The 17,921-nt window shown below is 41.1% G+C and overlaps 2 protein-coding genes and 1 long non-coding RNA gene across 11 annotated transcripts in view; 2 read left to right on the top strand and 1 right to left on the bottom strand.

Moving 5' to 3' along the window:
* ARFIP1 (ARF interacting protein 1) overlaps nucleotides 1-5,442 on the top strand; it is a 41,996-nt gene extending 36,554 nt beyond the window's left edge. For all 6 annotated transcript variants that reach the window (XM_079305455.1, XM_079305457.1, XM_079305459.1 and 3 more), the window contains one exon: nucleotides 4,157-5,442. In XM_079305455.1, coding sequence (XP_079161581.1) covers nucleotides 4,157-4,312 — 156 coding nt within the window. In that variant the 3' untranslated portion in view covers nucleotides 4,313-5,442. The remainder of the gene's footprint in view (nucleotides 1-4,156) is intronic.
* Nucleotides 5,443-10,313: 4,871 nt separating this feature from the next.
* On the bottom strand, nucleotides 10,314-11,830 carry LOC306801923. The gene is made up of 2 exons (XR_013774221.1): nucleotides 11,318-11,830; nucleotides 10,314-10,622 (listed from the first exon to the last, which is right to left on the bottom strand). It is a non-coding gene; the product is annotated as an uncharacterized lncRNA (long non-coding RNA).
* Nucleotides 11,831-11,901: 71 nt separating this feature from the next.
* Nucleotides 11,902-17,921, top strand: part of FHDC1 (FH2 domain containing 1) — a 35,292-nt gene continuing 29,272 nt past the window's right edge. Inside the window, exons 1-4 of one of the 4 annotated variants that reach the window (XM_079305371.1) lie at nucleotides 11,929-12,014; nucleotides 12,875-12,983; nucleotides 14,647-14,728; nucleotides 16,210-16,838. In XM_079305371.1, coding sequence (XP_079161497.1) covers nucleotides 16,359-16,838 — 480 coding nt within the window. In that variant the 5' untranslated portion in view covers nucleotides 11,929-12,014; nucleotides 12,875-12,983; nucleotides 14,647-14,728; nucleotides 16,210-16,358. Of the gene's footprint in view, nucleotides 12,015-12,364; nucleotides 12,462-12,874; nucleotides 12,984-14,646; nucleotides 14,729-16,209; nucleotides 16,839-17,921 lie in introns of those variants that run through there. The other 3 variants (XM_079305372.1, XM_079305370.1, XM_079305373.1) reach the window with 3 other exon arrangements.

The raw sequence follows: 17,921 nt of genomic DNA, 5'->3' as shown, positions 1-17,921 counted from the left end.
AAAGCTGGAATTGCACGTTTCTGTCTATAAAACCAAGATACACAAATTTCTGTTGACTTTTATTACAGCATTTAATCTTGAAGTTAGAACTCATTTTTCTTAATGCTGATACAAAGTTTTATTGGTGCTATCCCCAGCTGGCAGAGTTCTGTAGAAAGTTCATAGCATTTGCTAATGACTATTAGGATAGTTGCATTCAAAATCTGCATCTTACAAATATTTTTTTTTTTAATAAGAATGATAGCCTGTTCAAAGATTTGTCACTTCTGAAAACAATTTTAGAAGGTTTTGTCCTTTTGAGAAGAAAACCCTTTTGCTCTTGGATGCACATAAGAAATGTCAAACACCATTCTATATAGAGAAAGAAATTTACTTCACTTCTGTGAGTTGTACTTCAGGGGTTTGATTCTTAAAGGATTGCTTCCAATCTGCAATCCAATGGAGACCCAGATGATGCAACTGTTTAGACGAAGTACCTTCAAATTAAAATAGTTAGAAGAAAGGATTGGGATGGTTGCGAGGAGGTACAAACTCAAAAGAGGTGCTGTATTTTTGTTGTTGAGATGACTGAAACAGGCTGAATCAGCAGAGTGGAAAGACATATACACGTACTTCGCCACAGAAAATAATGTTGAGAGGGAGGTGGGGAAAGAGGACAGGGAAAGAACTGAAATGTTAAGAGCATCCATATGACAAGTCAAATCCAACCTGTAGTATCTTCTGTATATGACACTCAAGTCTTCTGTGTAGGTTGTGTCTGGTTTTTATGTTTATCCGCAAAGTTTAGTTCTGTTTTGAGATATGTTTGCCAATTGTATTACAAAGTGCTTACTCTGCTTATAATTAGGAACAAATAGGTATATGTAGTTAATGAACAACAAGCAAAGATTTTAACTGTTTTTCAACTGTAAAGCATTATAGCTTTTTGACAGCTATGTTAGTTGTTCACTGGAACCTATATTTTAGCTGTATTTAACAGCATGCCATTATCATTCTTTGATTGAGGCAAATCTTCAAACACTCCTATCCTGGAATCAGTGCTACAGCTTGGTTATCAAGAGTTTGCCTTAACTGATGTAATCTGATAATTGTTTCAAGGCTTTGCTGCAAAAAAAAAGTGATCCCTTCATCCTCCCCTTTTCCCCCATTGCCTTCTCCCTAGTGTTTGTAAAAGTGTTTTTGCAACTGTGTAGAGAATCATATTGGGGAACTGATCCAGGTTAGAGCAGTTATGTTGGTGTCTGCTTAATTTTAATCTAGATCTGTTCTCCAATTCAACCGACTGCATGAATGTTTTGCCAACAGAGGGCTAAGGTGAAATGCAGTGTGGAAGTTGGAATCAGTGACTGGATATGGGAGTAGGTAATTCCCCATTCCCCAAGGTGGAGTGAGGTTCTTTCATGGGAAGAGTGGGTAAATTTGAGCTTGGTTTTATATGAATAGTTGGTGTGCAGTCCTTGGCTGTGGTTGCAGGTGGTTTTGCTGTGGATATCAGGTGTTTTGAAGTGTTATAGCTTTATCGTCTTTTTTCTGGCTGCTGCTTCATAGTAGAGCTTCCTTGTATGGTGTCATTTTAAGTGGTCTTTTTCTAGAAAAACTTTATCTTAAAGTTACTTGAATGAAGATACAAAAAGAAGATCCCACTATCACTTTTGGGATTCACTTAGCATTCAGCTTCTGAAGGAGGAGAGTAGAAGTTGTAACACTTTGAACCTCTGCAACCAGTTTGGTAACATCACGAAATTTATACTCCAATGATCTAGAGGACAGAATCTCATACAATGAGGCAGCTTTACTAGTTAAAAAAATCCCTCCAAAACCATATTTTTTCAGTCCATATTATCTGCCTCTACACTGTCAATTTCTGTTTGTTTGTGTGTGTGTGCGCATGCACATCCTTGAGCCTAGGCCTGGAATTTTTTTTAATATCGAAGATTTTGAGTCAGTTCACAGAAGGTTAATGTTAAAAGTTAACCTAACAAAGTACCAAATATAGTTTCAGACTGATGAACTTGGGCTGGGAGGGGAGGTTCATTACTCTTGTTTTATTTGAATTCCTATAAACTACGAGTAAAACTCTTGTAGCATTTTAATATGTTACAGCAGTGAGTGTACTTCTCTGTAGAATTCCTGGCTTGGATTTCATGAAGTCTTGCATGTCAGTGATGAATGAATCAGCTTAAGAAAAGCACTATGCTTTCTATCTAACCTTTTAAAAGCAAACCCTTCATATTGTTGTACCATTTTCCATTTGTAAAGTGTAATATTTTGTAATTAACATTTTTATAGATGAAAAATATGTGTATTTATATACCTGTCTGCCCATGCAAACTGAAGAAGAGGCCATCTTTTACGATGCAAAAAAGAGTTTGAACTCTTGAATAAGTGTAGTTTGCTAAATCCTGTATCTCCTATGTCTGTATGTGATAAATTCTGCAAAATTTATTTTATAAATGAAAAAAAAATTCATCTAAAGGTATGATGGGGAGTTCCTGTCTAACCATTCATACATCTCATATTTTCTTGGAGAGCCTTTTGGTGGAATAAAGTATCATTTTGCATTGTTAATAAGACAAAAGTCTATTCTTTGGTATGTATTTGCATAAATTAATCTGAACTATTAGGGAAAACATTGGGAGAAAACCTAGGGATTCCAGTTTTCAGATTGTCAGGTCAACTTAGATGAAAATTTGGGCCAGCGATGAAGAGTTTTTCACTTAATTTTTGAATTGAGTCTACTATTCAGTTAAAAAAAAAAAAAAAAAAGAGTTATCAGAAATTTTAACTTTGTCCAGAATTTTTATATATTCCTGCAGGGATACACACACATGCTCAGCCCTTTTTCTTAAGGAATTTTTAAAATATATGTATTAAATTTCTGAGTAAATATTGCACTCCTCAGGTGTCATAGTGTGTAAAATACAATGGTAGAGGGTTTAGAGATCTTTCATTAAATGAGGATAAGATGCTTCTGTATTGAGTTGCATGCATTTCCAAGAAGTACAGTAGCCAGTAACAAAAAGCCTTAAAACAGGCATGGCCCACTGGTAGGCATAGGCCAAACCTGGCCCAAGGACAGCTTTTATTCCCAGCATAACAGAAGTAGACGATCCCTTATGAATTGTGCTGAGACATGAGACAATGATTAAAATTTGCATAGAGAAAGCTTAATCTGTTACCTTCCACATCTTCTCTTGGGCTCACTCAGCCACCTTGTTCCTCTTTTCCATTCTATGTTGGCTGCCTGCTGTTGGGTTCAGCCTTGTAGGCAGGAGATAGGTACAGGGTCACCACCGTGGGGGTTTGGGGTTTGATAAAGACTAAGGTGGGGTTGGGCAGAGTATACACTCAGGAACAAAAATCCAACAGGGTTTGGCTGCAGGAGAAACTGGACAGATGCCTTTCAGCATACGGCTGTCTATTCACAGTGTCAGGTTTCCTGGTGCACTGGGATGGAAATGTAACATTTGCTTAACTTTGACTTAATCAATGAGGCTGTAGCTTGTTGTCATTGAAAGGCTGGAAGAGAGAGTGGTGCCCTCCAGCTGCCCTTGTGCTCTTCTCCCCAGGTTTTGGTTGCTGCTGGGACAGGTGTATTTCATGACTACTTTGCACAAATGTTAGTCAAGATATTGACAAAGTGCTGTAAATAATCCTCTGTTACAGGAGATGGGCAAGAAATATTGCTGAGAAAAGGATATCAGTTTAATTTGATTTAGGTGCCCATGAGCTGGAAAGCATCAACTCTCTGCAAGGGGGGCAAACACATGAATTGTATACTCAGATAATGTCCTTGCCATGTACTGTTTCAGAAAGGTCCATTTGCCCTGCAGGCATGTATCTTAGAGATTCTGCATCTAATTTCAAAGCATCAAGTACTCGTAATCAAGTTTGATATTTGATAACATTAGCTGTTTAGTGAATTGTGTTTGCTCTGTGCGTGCTGAGTTGGTATTGACTGTTGACCACACTTTATGAAAACTCTGAATCACTTTAATGTTAAAGAAATTCATATTTGCATTTTGTATCTGTATTTTTAAGCTTTTGTTAAATAAATCTATAGGAAGTCTGAGCATTTTAAATACACCTGTTTCTTTATAACTGACCTGTGATGATGTTAACATCAACCTCCTCTTAATTCTCTCCTTGCCTGCAGGTGAAGGTATTGCACAATCAGCTTGTTCTGTTCCACAATGCCATTGCAGCATACTTTGCTGGCAATCAAAAGCAGCTTGAACAGACACTTAAACAGTTCCACATCAAATTGAAAACTCCTGGTGCAGATGCCCCATCCTGGCTTGAAGAACAGTAATCGAATCATAAGAAGAGGACCCAATGTTAACCTAAAATTCTTTAAAATCTGAGAATAATTAAGGGTTGGGTTACAGGACTGTTGTACTGATTCTTGAACAGACAGCTTTAAATTTTTTCCCCTTTTTTAATACTGTAAAACTGAATTTGATAGGAAAGTGGGTGACTTTAAGGTAACTGAAGTAATTTCAAATATAGAGCACTCTTTTTGTATGTAATGGTTAGTGGTTTTTTCTGTAACTGGGAGGGAAAGAGGGAGGGGAAACAAAACTTCTATAGATTTGCACTGACAAATTATGCTTGTGATTTCTGGTATTTTGGTGGCTAGTCAAAATATTTCCAAATGGAGGTTTACATTATTTGTACTAACATCTGGTATTTTCTAGATGAATATAGAAAACATCTTTAGTAATTTTCATATGACTTTTTAAAAAAGGAGCAAGTTAAAAGAATGTTTTGCAGATTAATAATATAAGGCCTATATGTGGTATCTGCATATAAGGTAACAGTAGCAGATGGCTCATTGACAAGTGGAATTGCAGCAAATACCTGTTTCTAAAATGTACCTTTTCATCAAAGGGTTAAAAAAAAAGAACACTAAAGCAAGAATCACTGTCGGTCTGAGGCTTCTGAGCACATTTTTGCTTTGCACCAAGTGGTTTGCTGAGTGAGGCCAGCCATTAAATATACTAATTTCATTTAAAATATTTCTTTCTCTATGAAACAAATACCATACTAGCCTTAAATTACCTAAAAAGGTATGTGCCTTTTTATAATGTAATATTTTCAGCCGGTGTACCTAATCTAAGAATCCTTTCATGTAATAGTTTGTCAGTTCCCAACAAGGGGAAGATGACTGTCTAAATGCTATGCCATTGTACACTTAGAGCAAGTTAAAGCTTTAGTTAAACTTCATAGGCAGGTATGATTTTGAGAGGAAATTGAGCTAGTATGTTTTTTCTGTTTAATTAAAAAGCATACTTCAGTAATGGGAGTAAAATGGAGAACACATTTTTAATTTCTTCATTTCTGTAGTGTTTAAATGTAAAATTATATGTCAGTTTTATCACAGACATTTTAAATTCAATGTATTGGAGTCCTCATTTGCACATGTTGTGTTGCTTTATGTTATGTTAAGTAAAATGAAATGCTTCAAATACGTTATTTACAATGGTGTGGTTTATATGATTTATGTACTATATGTTCAAACAACTTTCAGCTGACATTCTTAAAGTTTTCAGTGCTTAACACAACTGTAATGTAACTGTAAATCAAACATTTTAATCATTCCTCATTAAATTCTTGGCCTGACAGAGCCTTCTTTTTGTTTTTGTTCTGTCAGACTCTCTTGAAATAGCTCAATTACGTTCTCTAGAATGTATATCTTATGTGAATTTTGTATTCCTATTAAACATGTTTGCAGTCAAACTTTCTTGACTTGTGATGGTTAAAAGTAGAAGGGAGCTTCTGCAATGAAAGCTTAGCCCTGTTTTTGTGAGTTGTTATCCCTGCCCAAGAATATCTCAGAAAACAGTCCTAGGTATGGTGCTGTTTTAACAGTGAGCAAGTTCAGCTGGAAAGTGAATTCATTGTGAAACAAACCTTTCAATGTATGTGATTTCTTTTTTCTACTTGCACTTTTAAAGGAAATTAAATTTCATTTACAATTCTTATGAAGCTATTGACTTACACTGAATCCTGGCACAAATGTGGTATGACAGTGCAAGGAAAGTGAGCTAAGTTGACTGTAGGGTCAATGCCAGGAAATGCATTATTGCAGGGATGAAGAATGCAAACCCACTGACTACAATGCAAGTACCGACTTTCAGAACACTCTAGGAAAAAGGTACATAAGGAACATGTGCTCTTGGTTTCTCTGTGATTCACATGTCTCCTGCTGAGGATTGCTGCTGCTCAGAAGGAACTTACCTTGAGAAATTGTAAGAGTGAACTTGAATCTGCAGTTGCCTTAAGACTGACTGATGTGGCATTGTGTAATCCTCAAACTTTTGCAATGGTTTAGAACTGCTGGTGTCTCTTCATATGGAAGGTGGGACCAAAGAGATTACTTGCTAAAACCTGTTGTGTATTGTTTAATACTAGGGGTGTTGGAGGTTAGATTTTCTTTCCTTGTTACCTATGGAATTTTTTTCCCATTGAGTTGCTAAGAAGCACTGGTGTCTGGGTGCTTGAGATGGGGGAGGGGGAACTCCTCGGTTTTGGGAGTTCTCAGAGAACAGAGATATCACGAGATTAGAAGCAGGTTAAAGGAGAGTGGGGGCAGTTACTCTCGCTCGCTGTCAGCTTCGGATGAGGACAGTCGCTGCTCCCACAGCCATAACCCAGCCAGGAGCTGCCTCTTCTTCTGCTGTTGGACCCTGCACCCCTGCCCTGCAGGGTCACCCTGCCATTTCAGCTTGCTGTTTCCGAGAGTCCTGCTGGAGCACCGGGACTGACACTGCTCAGGGTTGGTGAAGCAAGGCCTCTCTTTTCCATCCCTTCCCGCCTTGGACACAGCCGCCATTCCCGCGTACTCCCCGTGCTCGCGCCACAGCGCCCCCTGCAGCCATGGGGGAATCATCGCACCTGCCCTGCCTGCCGGGAGCCACCAGCTCTCCCTGCCGGCTGTGACGGGAACTGCACCAAAGGGAGCGTGCCTGCGGCTGAGAGGATGGAACTGGGTTCCTGTTCTGCTTGGTATTAATTCCATAGTTGGTGTTTTGTTTGTCTCGTTATACATACTAGTAAAAAACAGTTATTCATATCCCCATATCTTTGCCTGAGAGCCCCTTAGTTTCAAAATTAGAGGGAAGCAGTTTCTGCCTTCCCTAGCAGACAGCAGTCTTTCAAACTGAGACAAGGAGAAATGAAGAATTACTTTCATTTTGCTCATCAAAGAAATTGTTTTAATGGGTAGCCTCAGTGAGGAGGGTTTTCTGTTCAGCTGATCAATCGGTTATGAAACTGTAGTAGCCTGCTATAGTACTGTAACTTCCTCTGTCACTGCTCAAATACATGTGCTTATGAAATAATTCAAACTCATATCTTATATTTAAAATTACCTTTTTAGATCTAACCAAATTCAGAAACTTGTATTAAAAGACTGTAAGAGTAAATACACTTCAGTTTTCCCAGTGGGAAGTTATGGTTTCAGGCTTTCTTATTCTAGCAAAAAAGCATTATAAGTATCTTAAGGTTGTAATATGGCCTTTATCTAGGTACATAGCTCTTGGGATGGGGTCTTTTTGTTGTTTGTAGAGGAGGCCATACCCACCTAGTGGAGACTTGTCTGGGAAAGATTTCATCTCTGTTAACAAATTTTTACATTAATGCTTACAGTATTGTGTGAGGTTTCTTAGGATGAAGAACTCAAAGCAATTAGTAACATTTTCAGATATGCAGTTGTAGCTGCTGTACCAGAGACCTGGGGAGTGGTTTTGATTCTCAGTGACCATACCATAAGTTATCTCTACTCCTGGCTTGTTTGAAACTTGTTGCTCCTGTTATTTTGTTCATCTGAATTCCACAAACAGCTTTTCTGCTCTAAAAATGCTCTTTGGCCTACTTCATGCTTTGACAAGTTCCTTACAAAGAACTTTTCTGGTTATAAAATGTATTTGTATTTTTATTTGGAAAAAGATCTACATAAGCAGAGTACAGTAATACACCAACATTGTTAAAATAACAGGGTTTTTTCAATCTTCAGTACACCGGTTTTCCCAAAAACCTTATCTCTAGTCTCTCTGTCCTTTAAAAAGTGGTCAAAGTAATGTTAAAGGAAGCTAATGGTAGCCTTAACTATCTTTTGAACAGAATAGGGGGCATATTCACTTTTTATGCTTATCTGCTCTTGTTCCTTTTTGTAGTGGTACAAGAAGTGTAAGGTATTGTCATTATTTAGCATTCCTCAGCTGTAATTGCCATAATGTTTGGGGGGGGGGGGGGTTCAGTCTGTTTATATTTTCCATGTTGCATGCTTGGTGTAAGGGTTGTTGTACTAGTCTCAAAATTTTTTATATTAGTCATGAATCTTACTGTATTTTGTGGTAGCTCCCACCAAAAGTACCAAACAACTTGTTGCTAAGTGGTGTGAAATTGAAAAGGTTTTTTTTTTTATTAGACCTTTATTAGACAACTTGTTAGTTGTTCTTTGAAATCTTTGTGTTTTTTCCAGATGCTCTGATGTTAAAGTAGGAATATGTAGAAAACAGAGTTTTCTGTCTGTGACAGCTCTTGTTCACCTCTCTACACCTGTTTTCACCAATATCCTTCCTCTTCATTTCCATGAGACTTGTGTGGAAACCAAATGGCCAGGAAGATGGGGTTGTTTACATGTTTCTGTCATCATGGCAATAATTTGAAGTGAACAAAAGAAGTAGTTTACCCTGTAGTGTAGGAGTAGCAGGAACAATGGCTTGTGCCTGTCTTGGAGAAGAAGGACATAAATTGATGGAGAAGCAGTGGAAAAGAAAAGTGATGTGTTGCTGTTTTCATCAGGATCCCTACTTTGGGGTGTAGAACAGCAGTGTAACTTTGCACTGCAATGGCCTTGGACGGAAAAGCTCACTCTGTGGTTTGCAAATCCTTTGTTTCATGTGGCTGAGAGTGCTGGGACAGAAGCATTGCCTTTTACACTTCAGCTGGCTTTCTAAAAAAAAAACGTGTAAGAAGGGAACAGGAGCAGCAGCAATTCTGTGCTGTCTGCTCTTGGTGGGGTATTTCTGTGAAGTACTTGTTCTCAGCATAAAGTGAGCATTCAACTTTTTATAATGGTTGTAGGTGAACAGATTTTGTTTTCTGACCAAATACGCTCAGTCTCAGCTCTTGATGAAAATCTCTTTTAAAGAGAATAGCTACTGGAAGAAAGGGAGTATTTAATATTCCAGGAGGAGCAGAAAGATAGGAGAATCTTTGCAGAGTTCCTGTGTAACATTGGTTGGTAGGACTGAGATGGGTCCCAGTGTGGCTGTCTGATAACATTTCTTAATTAAGTGCAGAGATCAAATATAGAACAGAATAAACCTGAAAAGACTTTTTAGTTCAGATTTTCCCTGTTCTTGCTGTTTATGGCAGCATAAATCCATTGGTTCAGTCAGGAACAGTTCAACTATCAGCAGTGTTTTCCTAGTACTTAACAATAGTGTGTCTTACTGTGCTAATTAAATAATTATACATCTTGCTGCCTTTTAAAGAATACTAAGGGCTGTAAATTTAAGCACTTGAGATAAATAATGCTAGAAACTAGTGTTGTCTATTCAGTTTTGATTTGCCTTTTTTACATGTGTGTACACATCGTGATAGTTTTATGTGATGATGGTAATTAATTGCAGGGTTTTGTTTTGAAAGCTTACCTAACAGAGTGCTTAATTTTGAAGCCAAATATAAATTGGTTTTAATGTCACAGGAGAGTCCAAGTAAATTTTTCTCCTCCTTTCGCCTAAACGCTGTAGAATTGAGGGCTTGTAATGAAGTTAACCCCTTTTTTCAGATGGTATAAATTGCTTTATTTCCATTAGATCTCTTCAGTTAGTAGATTTGTGTTCAGCCTAAAGAATTAGAAGCTCTGTACTCTGAAGAAAAGCAGAGTTTACAGAAGAAAAGGTGGTTTTTTATTTCTCATAAGAAAAATAAATGCCTTAGAAAAAGCAGTCATCGCAAAAACTGTCTTGAGCATTTCATTAACTAGAAATCTTAAAAATTTAACAGTATGATTTGGTTTTGCAGTATACCAACTCATTTAAATGCTATCTGTTCTAGGGAGTTGCATTTGTTGTTTATTATAGGTGGGGCTGCTTGATCTACCTATTATTAAAGTTGCCTAATACTTCCTACTGTAAGGACCTGTTTTCAGTTGTTTATAACTCAGATTAATTTTAGCCATGTGGGCAAAATATTTGCCTGTTGAGTGTTACGTGTTTAGGTGAAAAAAAATCAGCTAAAAACTTAAAATTAATTTGCTGACATGTTTTGGAAAAGTTAAGGGAGAACAAACCCACAGGGTGAGGAAGAGTGAAGAGTTTAACTTAACATCTGGACTAGCTCCTCTGCTGTCCTGTTTGGGTTCTGACTTTTTTTAATACAATGCCATTATGCAAGTCTCTTGTTTGGGTTGCTCTTTCCATCTTTGCGAGAGACCATTTGTGCTCATGACTGGCAGCAATGAAAACATGTCCCTTTGGCTCCAGTACAAGCAGTCACAGTCCAAGTGTCAAAGCACTTCCTTGCTGATGACCTCAGGGCTGACCTGACACTCTCGAGGAATGTCCACACTGGCTCAAAGCTGAACGTGTCCACTCCAGTTGCTGCTAATTCTGCCAAATGGAGATGTGTGCTGTGATGGGAATTGACTTTTACTGCAATTGAACTATTTTCACTCAGTGGACTTTCAGCTTAAATGATTTGGTTCTGGCATTACATTCCTTACATTTTCCTTTTGTTCTAATATTACTTTTTAAAATTGAGGTGACTCAAGCAGGCTGTCTTGCCAGACCAGTAGGTCAGATCTCTGGCTGCAGAACTGTGAGTAGGAATGGTGTAACCTCAGTGACCATGGGCCTGGGCTCCCACTCTTCCTCTGATTCCTGTCTCCCAACACCTGAGCAGAGTAAATAGCACTGGTGAGGTCCTACACACTCAGGTAAGACATGATTTTGTCTTGCTGCTCCCCTCTTCCCACCCCTGCTTGTGCCAAGATGTTATTTTCTCTCTCCTGTGCTCAGCTCAGAAGTTGTAGTGACCTATTAAGCAAGATTGGAAGTGAAGTTTCTTCTTCCTTCCTCCGTCCTTTCTCAGGAAAGGGCAAGTTTCTGTTTCTGCCTTTGGAATTTGCCTTCTGTAAAAAGTAGTGTTGGGGTGTGTGCGCTGATTATTAATTGACTTGAGTGAGGTTCTTCATCTTTACTCTTCCTGGGAAAACGGTGGGGTTTTTTAGGAACAGGATTTGATCTCTTGATAAAATATTTTAGAACCATTTGTATATGCTTGCTGTCTTATCAGTGAATGGTACTTTGGCTTTCGGGTATCCACAACTCACATATGCTGCTGCCTGGAGCACTGTAACCCAGGGCTATGATCACATTTTTAATTCGTCTGCACTTCTCTCACACCGTCCGTTTTGGAGTCACAAAGGGTCTGTCTTGCCTGCTTCCCCAGAGCTTGCAGGGTTGAGCCGGCGGGGAGCAGCTGGGTGAGGGATACGGGATGAACCGAGGGATGCGCTTGCTCGGGAGCGTGGGCAGAGGGCGAAAGGCTTCAACCGTGGAGAGGAGCCCGTTCCTTCCAGCTGGGCGCGCTGCTGGTAGCACTGCTCTCCTGTTTCTATAGAAATAGTTGCTGTGAGTGCGGTGACAGCATGCGGGCAATGGTGGATGGATGAATGTGTCGGTGGATCAGCTCAGCCGGAGCTGGCATAGACTCAGTGCTCCCAGAGGCGCCACTGCGCATCTCCGTTCGCCGCGGCACCGGCGGTGGGTCGCGGATCGCTCTCGCCCCGCACGGGCTTTTTTGGTGGCACGAGCCGGGTACTGGGGATCCAGGCCGCTGGACCGCTCCCGGGGCTGCCACCGTCACCTGCCGCGGCCCCGCCCGGCCGCGCTTGCGCTGCTCCGCCCCGCGCTCCGGCGGTGTGGCCGGGCCGGGCGCGATGGGAGGAAGCGGCTGCGGTACTGGACCAGGCTGTGCCGCGTGCTCCCGCGGGCGCCGAGGTGAGCTGGGGGCACGGGGACCCCTGGGCCGGGCGGGGACTCAGCGCTGCCGGGGGTCGCGGCCGGGCAGGTCCTTCGCCGCCCTCCCGAGGCGTAGGAGGAGGGAGAGCTCCCGGGGAAACGGGCTCCCGTCCCCGCGGGACCGCGGGCCCGGCCGACCCCTGCCACGACGGGAGAGCAGCTGCCGCCGCTCCTCTCGCGCGGCGGGGCGGGCGCTGTTCGGGGCGCCCCCGGCTTTCTCTGGCGGGGCGAGCGCTGGCCCCGCCACGTCCTGCAGGGTACAGCGGGGTCGTGCCGCTCCCGCCGGGCCGGGGCGCGTCTCGGGGCGCTGGCGTCCGGCAGGAGCCGGGGGGCAGGGAACGCGGTGTTACCTCGGGTATAGCCGAGACCGCCAGCGTCCTCCGCGGCGCCCCGTGGCCTGCGACATCGGTGAAAGAGAATTCCGGAGTAAGGATCTGTCGTTGTCTCTCGGGTGCTCTAGGCGGCAAAGCCCCCACGGGACACTTCAGCCAGACACCTGGTCCGGTCGGAGAACACGGCGATGAGGCTGAGGGCTGCTCCCATGGGAGCACTTTTCTTGCGGCGGGGCGATCGCGGCTCCTGGGAGCCCGAACAAAAAGTAGCTGGAGTCGAGCCCCGCGGCCAAGTCCCGTCGGGTCCTTGCCTGGCCCAGGCCGGCTGGCAGGGACACAGTCCGCACTGGACTTTCGTGGGATGCATTGAGTGGGGAAGTGCGAAGTCGCTGAATAGCGTGACCTGCGTGTTCTTTGTATCCCTCAGGTTTTGGTAGGATCAGGGACTGGTTATTGGCGTTTGCAGCTTCTCTGCCTGCCGTAGTTGCTCCCTTTGTCTCTTTGTAGGGTTGCTGTTGAGACACAGACGCCCAGATGCTGTGGTTGGGCTCGGCGTTGTTCCCATGAGAGCTAGAAGGGCACCTGATACAGAAACGTGGGTAGGGGAGAGCATAAGGTGTGAATTAAAGGGAGTCGTGTCTTGCAGTATGAATTATGAAATGCCCTTCAGTATGTCGTGCACTTCACCTGTTAATTTGTGTATGCAAACAGAGTCCGTCACCGTCTCAGTGACAACTGCCTTTTTTGCAGGAAACAAATTGCTTTAGAGTGTTTCTCTTACCTGGGGAGAAAGTTGCCCCCACCCTCTAATTTTAAAATTACATTTCCAAGTTAGATTAGCTTGGCTAAAACAATGAATGAGACAAAGAAATAAAATATTTCTTTTATGCCAAATATGGGCACAATTAAAGTGTGCAGTAAAGACATTACTTTGGAGCTTTGGTGCTTCTCTGGCTGTTTTGGTTAACAAACGTGCAACAACGAGGTTTAATTGCAACATCTTAAACGATTGTCCTTTGGTCTATTTTTTTCCCCTTTAATCCTTTAAAAAGTGTGGAGAGACTCCTTAGGAGTTAAAATATTGCTTGGCTTCTGTTACACATCCCAGTCCCAGCGTGTCTTGGTAATCTGTAGTTCACAGTTGGAATGGTTGCATTGTTCCCCACCTCCTCTTGCTGTACTTCCTGCTCAGAGGCACCTGCTGATACCAGCGGGCAGCCCATAATCTGTCCTGGCTAGCAGCTTCTCTCCCATCCACCGTAGTGGTGGGAGCCTTCGCTGGGAACAGCTTTGATCCGCTCCTCCAGAGAGGCAGCATGAGAAGGGAATTTTGACCCTTCTCCTGGTATCTGGTAACTCGAGACCACCATCCCCTATCACCTGGATCCTGCTTATCTGTCAGAAAACAGAGCTGAATGCCAGTCTTTATGCTGTGCCTTTTCTTTTATGCCTTCCTTCCAAATGCTGGTTCCTCCCATTTCCCAGTTCTGGCTGTTACCTTGTATAAAGCATGGGGTTTGTTGGATTAAAAACAGTTTTTCCTGTTCTGTCTATCTTTACATGTAGCTTGGGATGTTTTCTTCTCTGTGCCTTTTCCACTCTTTTCAATAGGAGTCTAGCTCAGAAGCGCTCAGGTCTGAGATCAGTAGTTTTCCTCTCCTCTGTGTTAACACTGGGACTCAAATGATTAATCTCCTGCAACCCTGTTCCATTAGGATTTGATCCTGTTTTTCCTAAAGCATATGGATTTATCAAAAGTCTCAAAATTAGGTTCTTGAATGCTGCCTGGGCATGGTCGATCAGTCTGTGTCTCTTTCTTTTGTTTATTTTTTTCCTTTTTTCTTTTGTAAATGTATGGGAACACAAGTTAGAAAATAATAATGTAGAATACTCCTTTGTGGTGGTGGAAAAATAGCTAATACATTTTTCATTTTTAGGTAAGTAGTAGGGAGGAAAAGTGTTTTTCCTAGTTGAGTATTTCTTCAAATTAATGCAACACTTAATTGCTTTGAGTGGTTAATCTCTTTCCACCACCTTGCGTCTGCTTTTTTATGCCTCCCTGCTTCTATGATCATGAATTTGGGAGGAGAGGTGTGAACATAAAGAGCCCTGTAATAGCAGCTGGGTATTAATGCTGACTTAAATTTGAAAGAGTCTATCCTGATCCAATTTCTTTGTAGCTTCTGTCCTTTTTACCGTGCCATTAAAATATTGTCATGTCTGTGATTTGAACCTCATAGAGGTTTTTATATATGTTTTCTATTCTTGTGAACTCCCAGACAGTGTAAGGAATGAGATGAGAAAACCTGAAGTAGGAGAGAGGAATTCATTGCTACCTGAGCAAGGTTTTGAGAAGACAAAGTGCATGATTTTGTATTGTTTTCCATTGATTTCAGTGAAGTTGTGAATGGCTGTGTCCTTGCAGACCAAGACAAAATTTGCCCTAAGGCTTTTTTTCTGTGATTTAGGTCTGTTTGTTCATGTACAGTCTAGTGATGGATCTCTGGCAAAAATAGTGATGTTTATTCATCAGTATTATACGATGTCAAATTGGTCTGGGTTGCTGTTAGCTGCATGTGAACCCTGCTGAGGAGACATACTAGTAAGTCACTGCTGAATTTCTGATTTGAATTGTTTTTGTGCCAGTGCATTACTTGAGCTTTTTCTGTTAAGTTTTCCTGAGACTGAGTTTTGCTCAGGGACTGTCTGTCTCCTATCTAATTTTGTATTGTGTGTCATCTTTGAATTTTTAAATTTTTTTTCCTGTAAATTCCCAAATATTTTTTTAGATGTCTTCTAAATTTCCATAAAATCATGAGATTCCTCTTTAATTTGATTTATCTGAGACTTGTAAATTAAATATGTTTCAAGAGATTCGGCTTATTAAAAGTGTGGGAATTTTAGTGGAAGTCATGCTCTTACCTGTAGGTTTGCTGCTAATAGCAGCATTTTTATTTAGGTGACAGTATAAGAAAAGTGCTAAAACCCCTTGTGATTCTTGTTGTTTTATGAGATAATCTAGAGGTAAAAGCTTCCCGAAGTATTTAAAGTTTTGCATATGTGCAATGTGTAGGATGTGTAGAGTCCTGTTACTACCAGCTTCTCTGTGCTTTCTCTCTCTTTCTGTTATTGAACTAACACTGTTAACCTAATTGCTGAAGTAAATTATAAAGGACAGCTTACTCAAACTGTGGTCTTTCTTTTCTGGGTGTGTTTTGGGGGGTAATGCAGCCAGACCAATAATACTTTTAAGTTCATGCTCAGCAAACAGAGACTTTAGGGACTGCATACTATTTTTGCCCTTATTGACAATTGTGTGAAAAATACAAAGGAAAAAAAAGTTCTGCACTAGGCTAGACTGTTAAATCATCAGCAAATTTTTAGCTATTTTAATGCAGTTTGGATTTGAGCCATGAGTTTAGAGGATTCAGAGTCTGTTTGCTGCAATTAATCCAGTACAATAGTTAGTGTGCAGTCAGCTTTAAAAGCATATCTGAAATTAGGAGTGGAATAATACTCGTTTTAATAATTTGAGATAAATATAATCTTACAAAACTGCACTGAAAAGAGATTAATAGGTAGTTTTGGTACTTATTGTGGGTAATTTAGAGATATTCTTGATTTATATATGTTCTTGAAATCTAGACATCTAAAGTTGTTTGAAATCTTGGTGTGGATAAATATTAAACAATTGCCCTGTGAAAGACTTTTGATTCACTAAATTTCCCTTCTTCTGGATTGAAAACTTGATAGCTGTTGTACCTTAGTTTTGGTGTCTTTTCAGTGCAAGGGACAGTGTCCAGTGTCTGTGTTCTTAATGTCCCTATTGTCCTTTGTTGCAGGTTGTGGAGATGGTACAATCCCTTCTTGTGCTGCCAGTACTGCCAGATAGGGTTTGAGAGGGCGTGATCCCAGTGACTGCCACGCTGACTGTTCAATGTTTAAAACCCATCCAAGGAAGTAACACTCTCCCTTTTGGAGAGGCTGTAAAATGCATGTTATGAATTGTCTCTCCTTGGTCAATGATAAAGAAAATGGTGCTATTCCAGTTGCAACGGGATTAATGACTGAGGATATAACGACCGCACCTCAACTTTCTCAGCCTGCATCATTGCCTCCTGCACCATGTCCTCTCACAGGGGCTCCCCCAGCTCCTCCGCTTCCCCCAGGAATGCTGCCCCTGCCACCACCGCCTCCTCCACTGCCTGGCCCAAACGTACCTCTGCCTCCACAGCTGGTAAATGGTCATGACGGCCACGGCAAAAAAAAACGAATGCGGAGCTTTTTCTGGAAAACTATCCCTGAGGAGCAAGTCCGTGGTAAAAACAATATCTGGACAATTGCTGCAAGACCACAGTATCAAATTGATACGAAGACAATTGAGGAACTTTTTGGGCAGCAGGAAGAAGCCAAACCCCAGGACTCTCGAAACCGATCTTTAAAGTCTTCATTTAAAGAGACTAAAGAGGAGGTAAGAATTGAAGTAAAATCTTTTTTTACAAGATACTATGGGAGTTGATGTGAATTCTGCTTTGCCTTTTTCTCTGTCATGTTTCATCCTTACGGCAAATTTGTCTTGGTTCAAAGGAGCAGGGAATGATGGGAAGCATAAATTCTTTGTTCTTAGTGGCGCTTATTTTTCAAAGAGCTAACTGTGTTTTATTATTTTAACTTGCTGAGTGCTGTAATTCCATCACCTGTTACAATAAATATGAATAAGTGGAGGGAGCTGAAAGCATCTGTATTCACTCATGTTGGATAACCCATGAGTTTCCAGTGGGGAAGACAATTGTATTGTTTCTACAACTCTTCCTCTATGTCTGTGATGCAAACATGTACCAGGTCAGAGAGAAGAGAGTCCTATTTTAGTGCTTTATATGCCCACAGGATCCTAGAGACATCAGGAAGGGAAGTGCCAGTATGGCCACAAAGTTATAGAACATAATATAGTGATTAAGAATACTTGTTATTTGATAATTTTGAAGTTTCCACTTTCAAAAGTATGGCTTTCCTGCTAAGAAGAACTTTACTTCATTTTCCCTACCTTTTCTGGACATGAAGACATTCTTCCAAAAAGGTCCCAAGGTTGCCACTGATTCCTGTTCTGGTGGCTAGGAGTGCTCTATATCAAGTACTCTCAGGTTCAGACACTCTCCAGGGAACTGATAAGTAGCTTTTCTAGTTCTTAAATCCTCATTTATAGACAGCTGCTTCATGAAGTCTGAATTTAATTGTCTCAAGTGATCTTTCTCTGAAGTAATTGGAGGGCTGAAATGCAAATGTGATCACTAGTGTGTGTCTACATACATGTTAGCTTGTAAACAAAATAGAGAGGGCACGGGGTTAAGATATGTAACAATGCATCAATTTTTAGTGAGAAAATAGGAACATGAAGTTGCTGATATCTTGCAGGATTCAGGAGATGTCAAAATAAGATCAAAAGCGACAAGATGAGAAACCAATGCACTGATAGCATGCGTGTTGTACATATTGAAATTAAAGGTTTAAAAAGGCATGTGTATTGTAGCCTCTGAAACCCTGACATCGGGAAGTA

This window comes from Erithacus rubecula, assembly GCF_903797595.1.
Source record: "Erithacus rubecula genome assembly, chromosome: 5".
In the NCBI taxonomy this organism is placed as follows: domain Eukaryota; kingdom Metazoa; phylum Chordata; class Aves; order Passeriformes; family Muscicapidae; genus Erithacus; species Erithacus rubecula.
The sequence above is the reverse complement of the archived record's forward strand: the minus strand, read 5'-3'. Positions and strand labels throughout refer to the sequence as shown.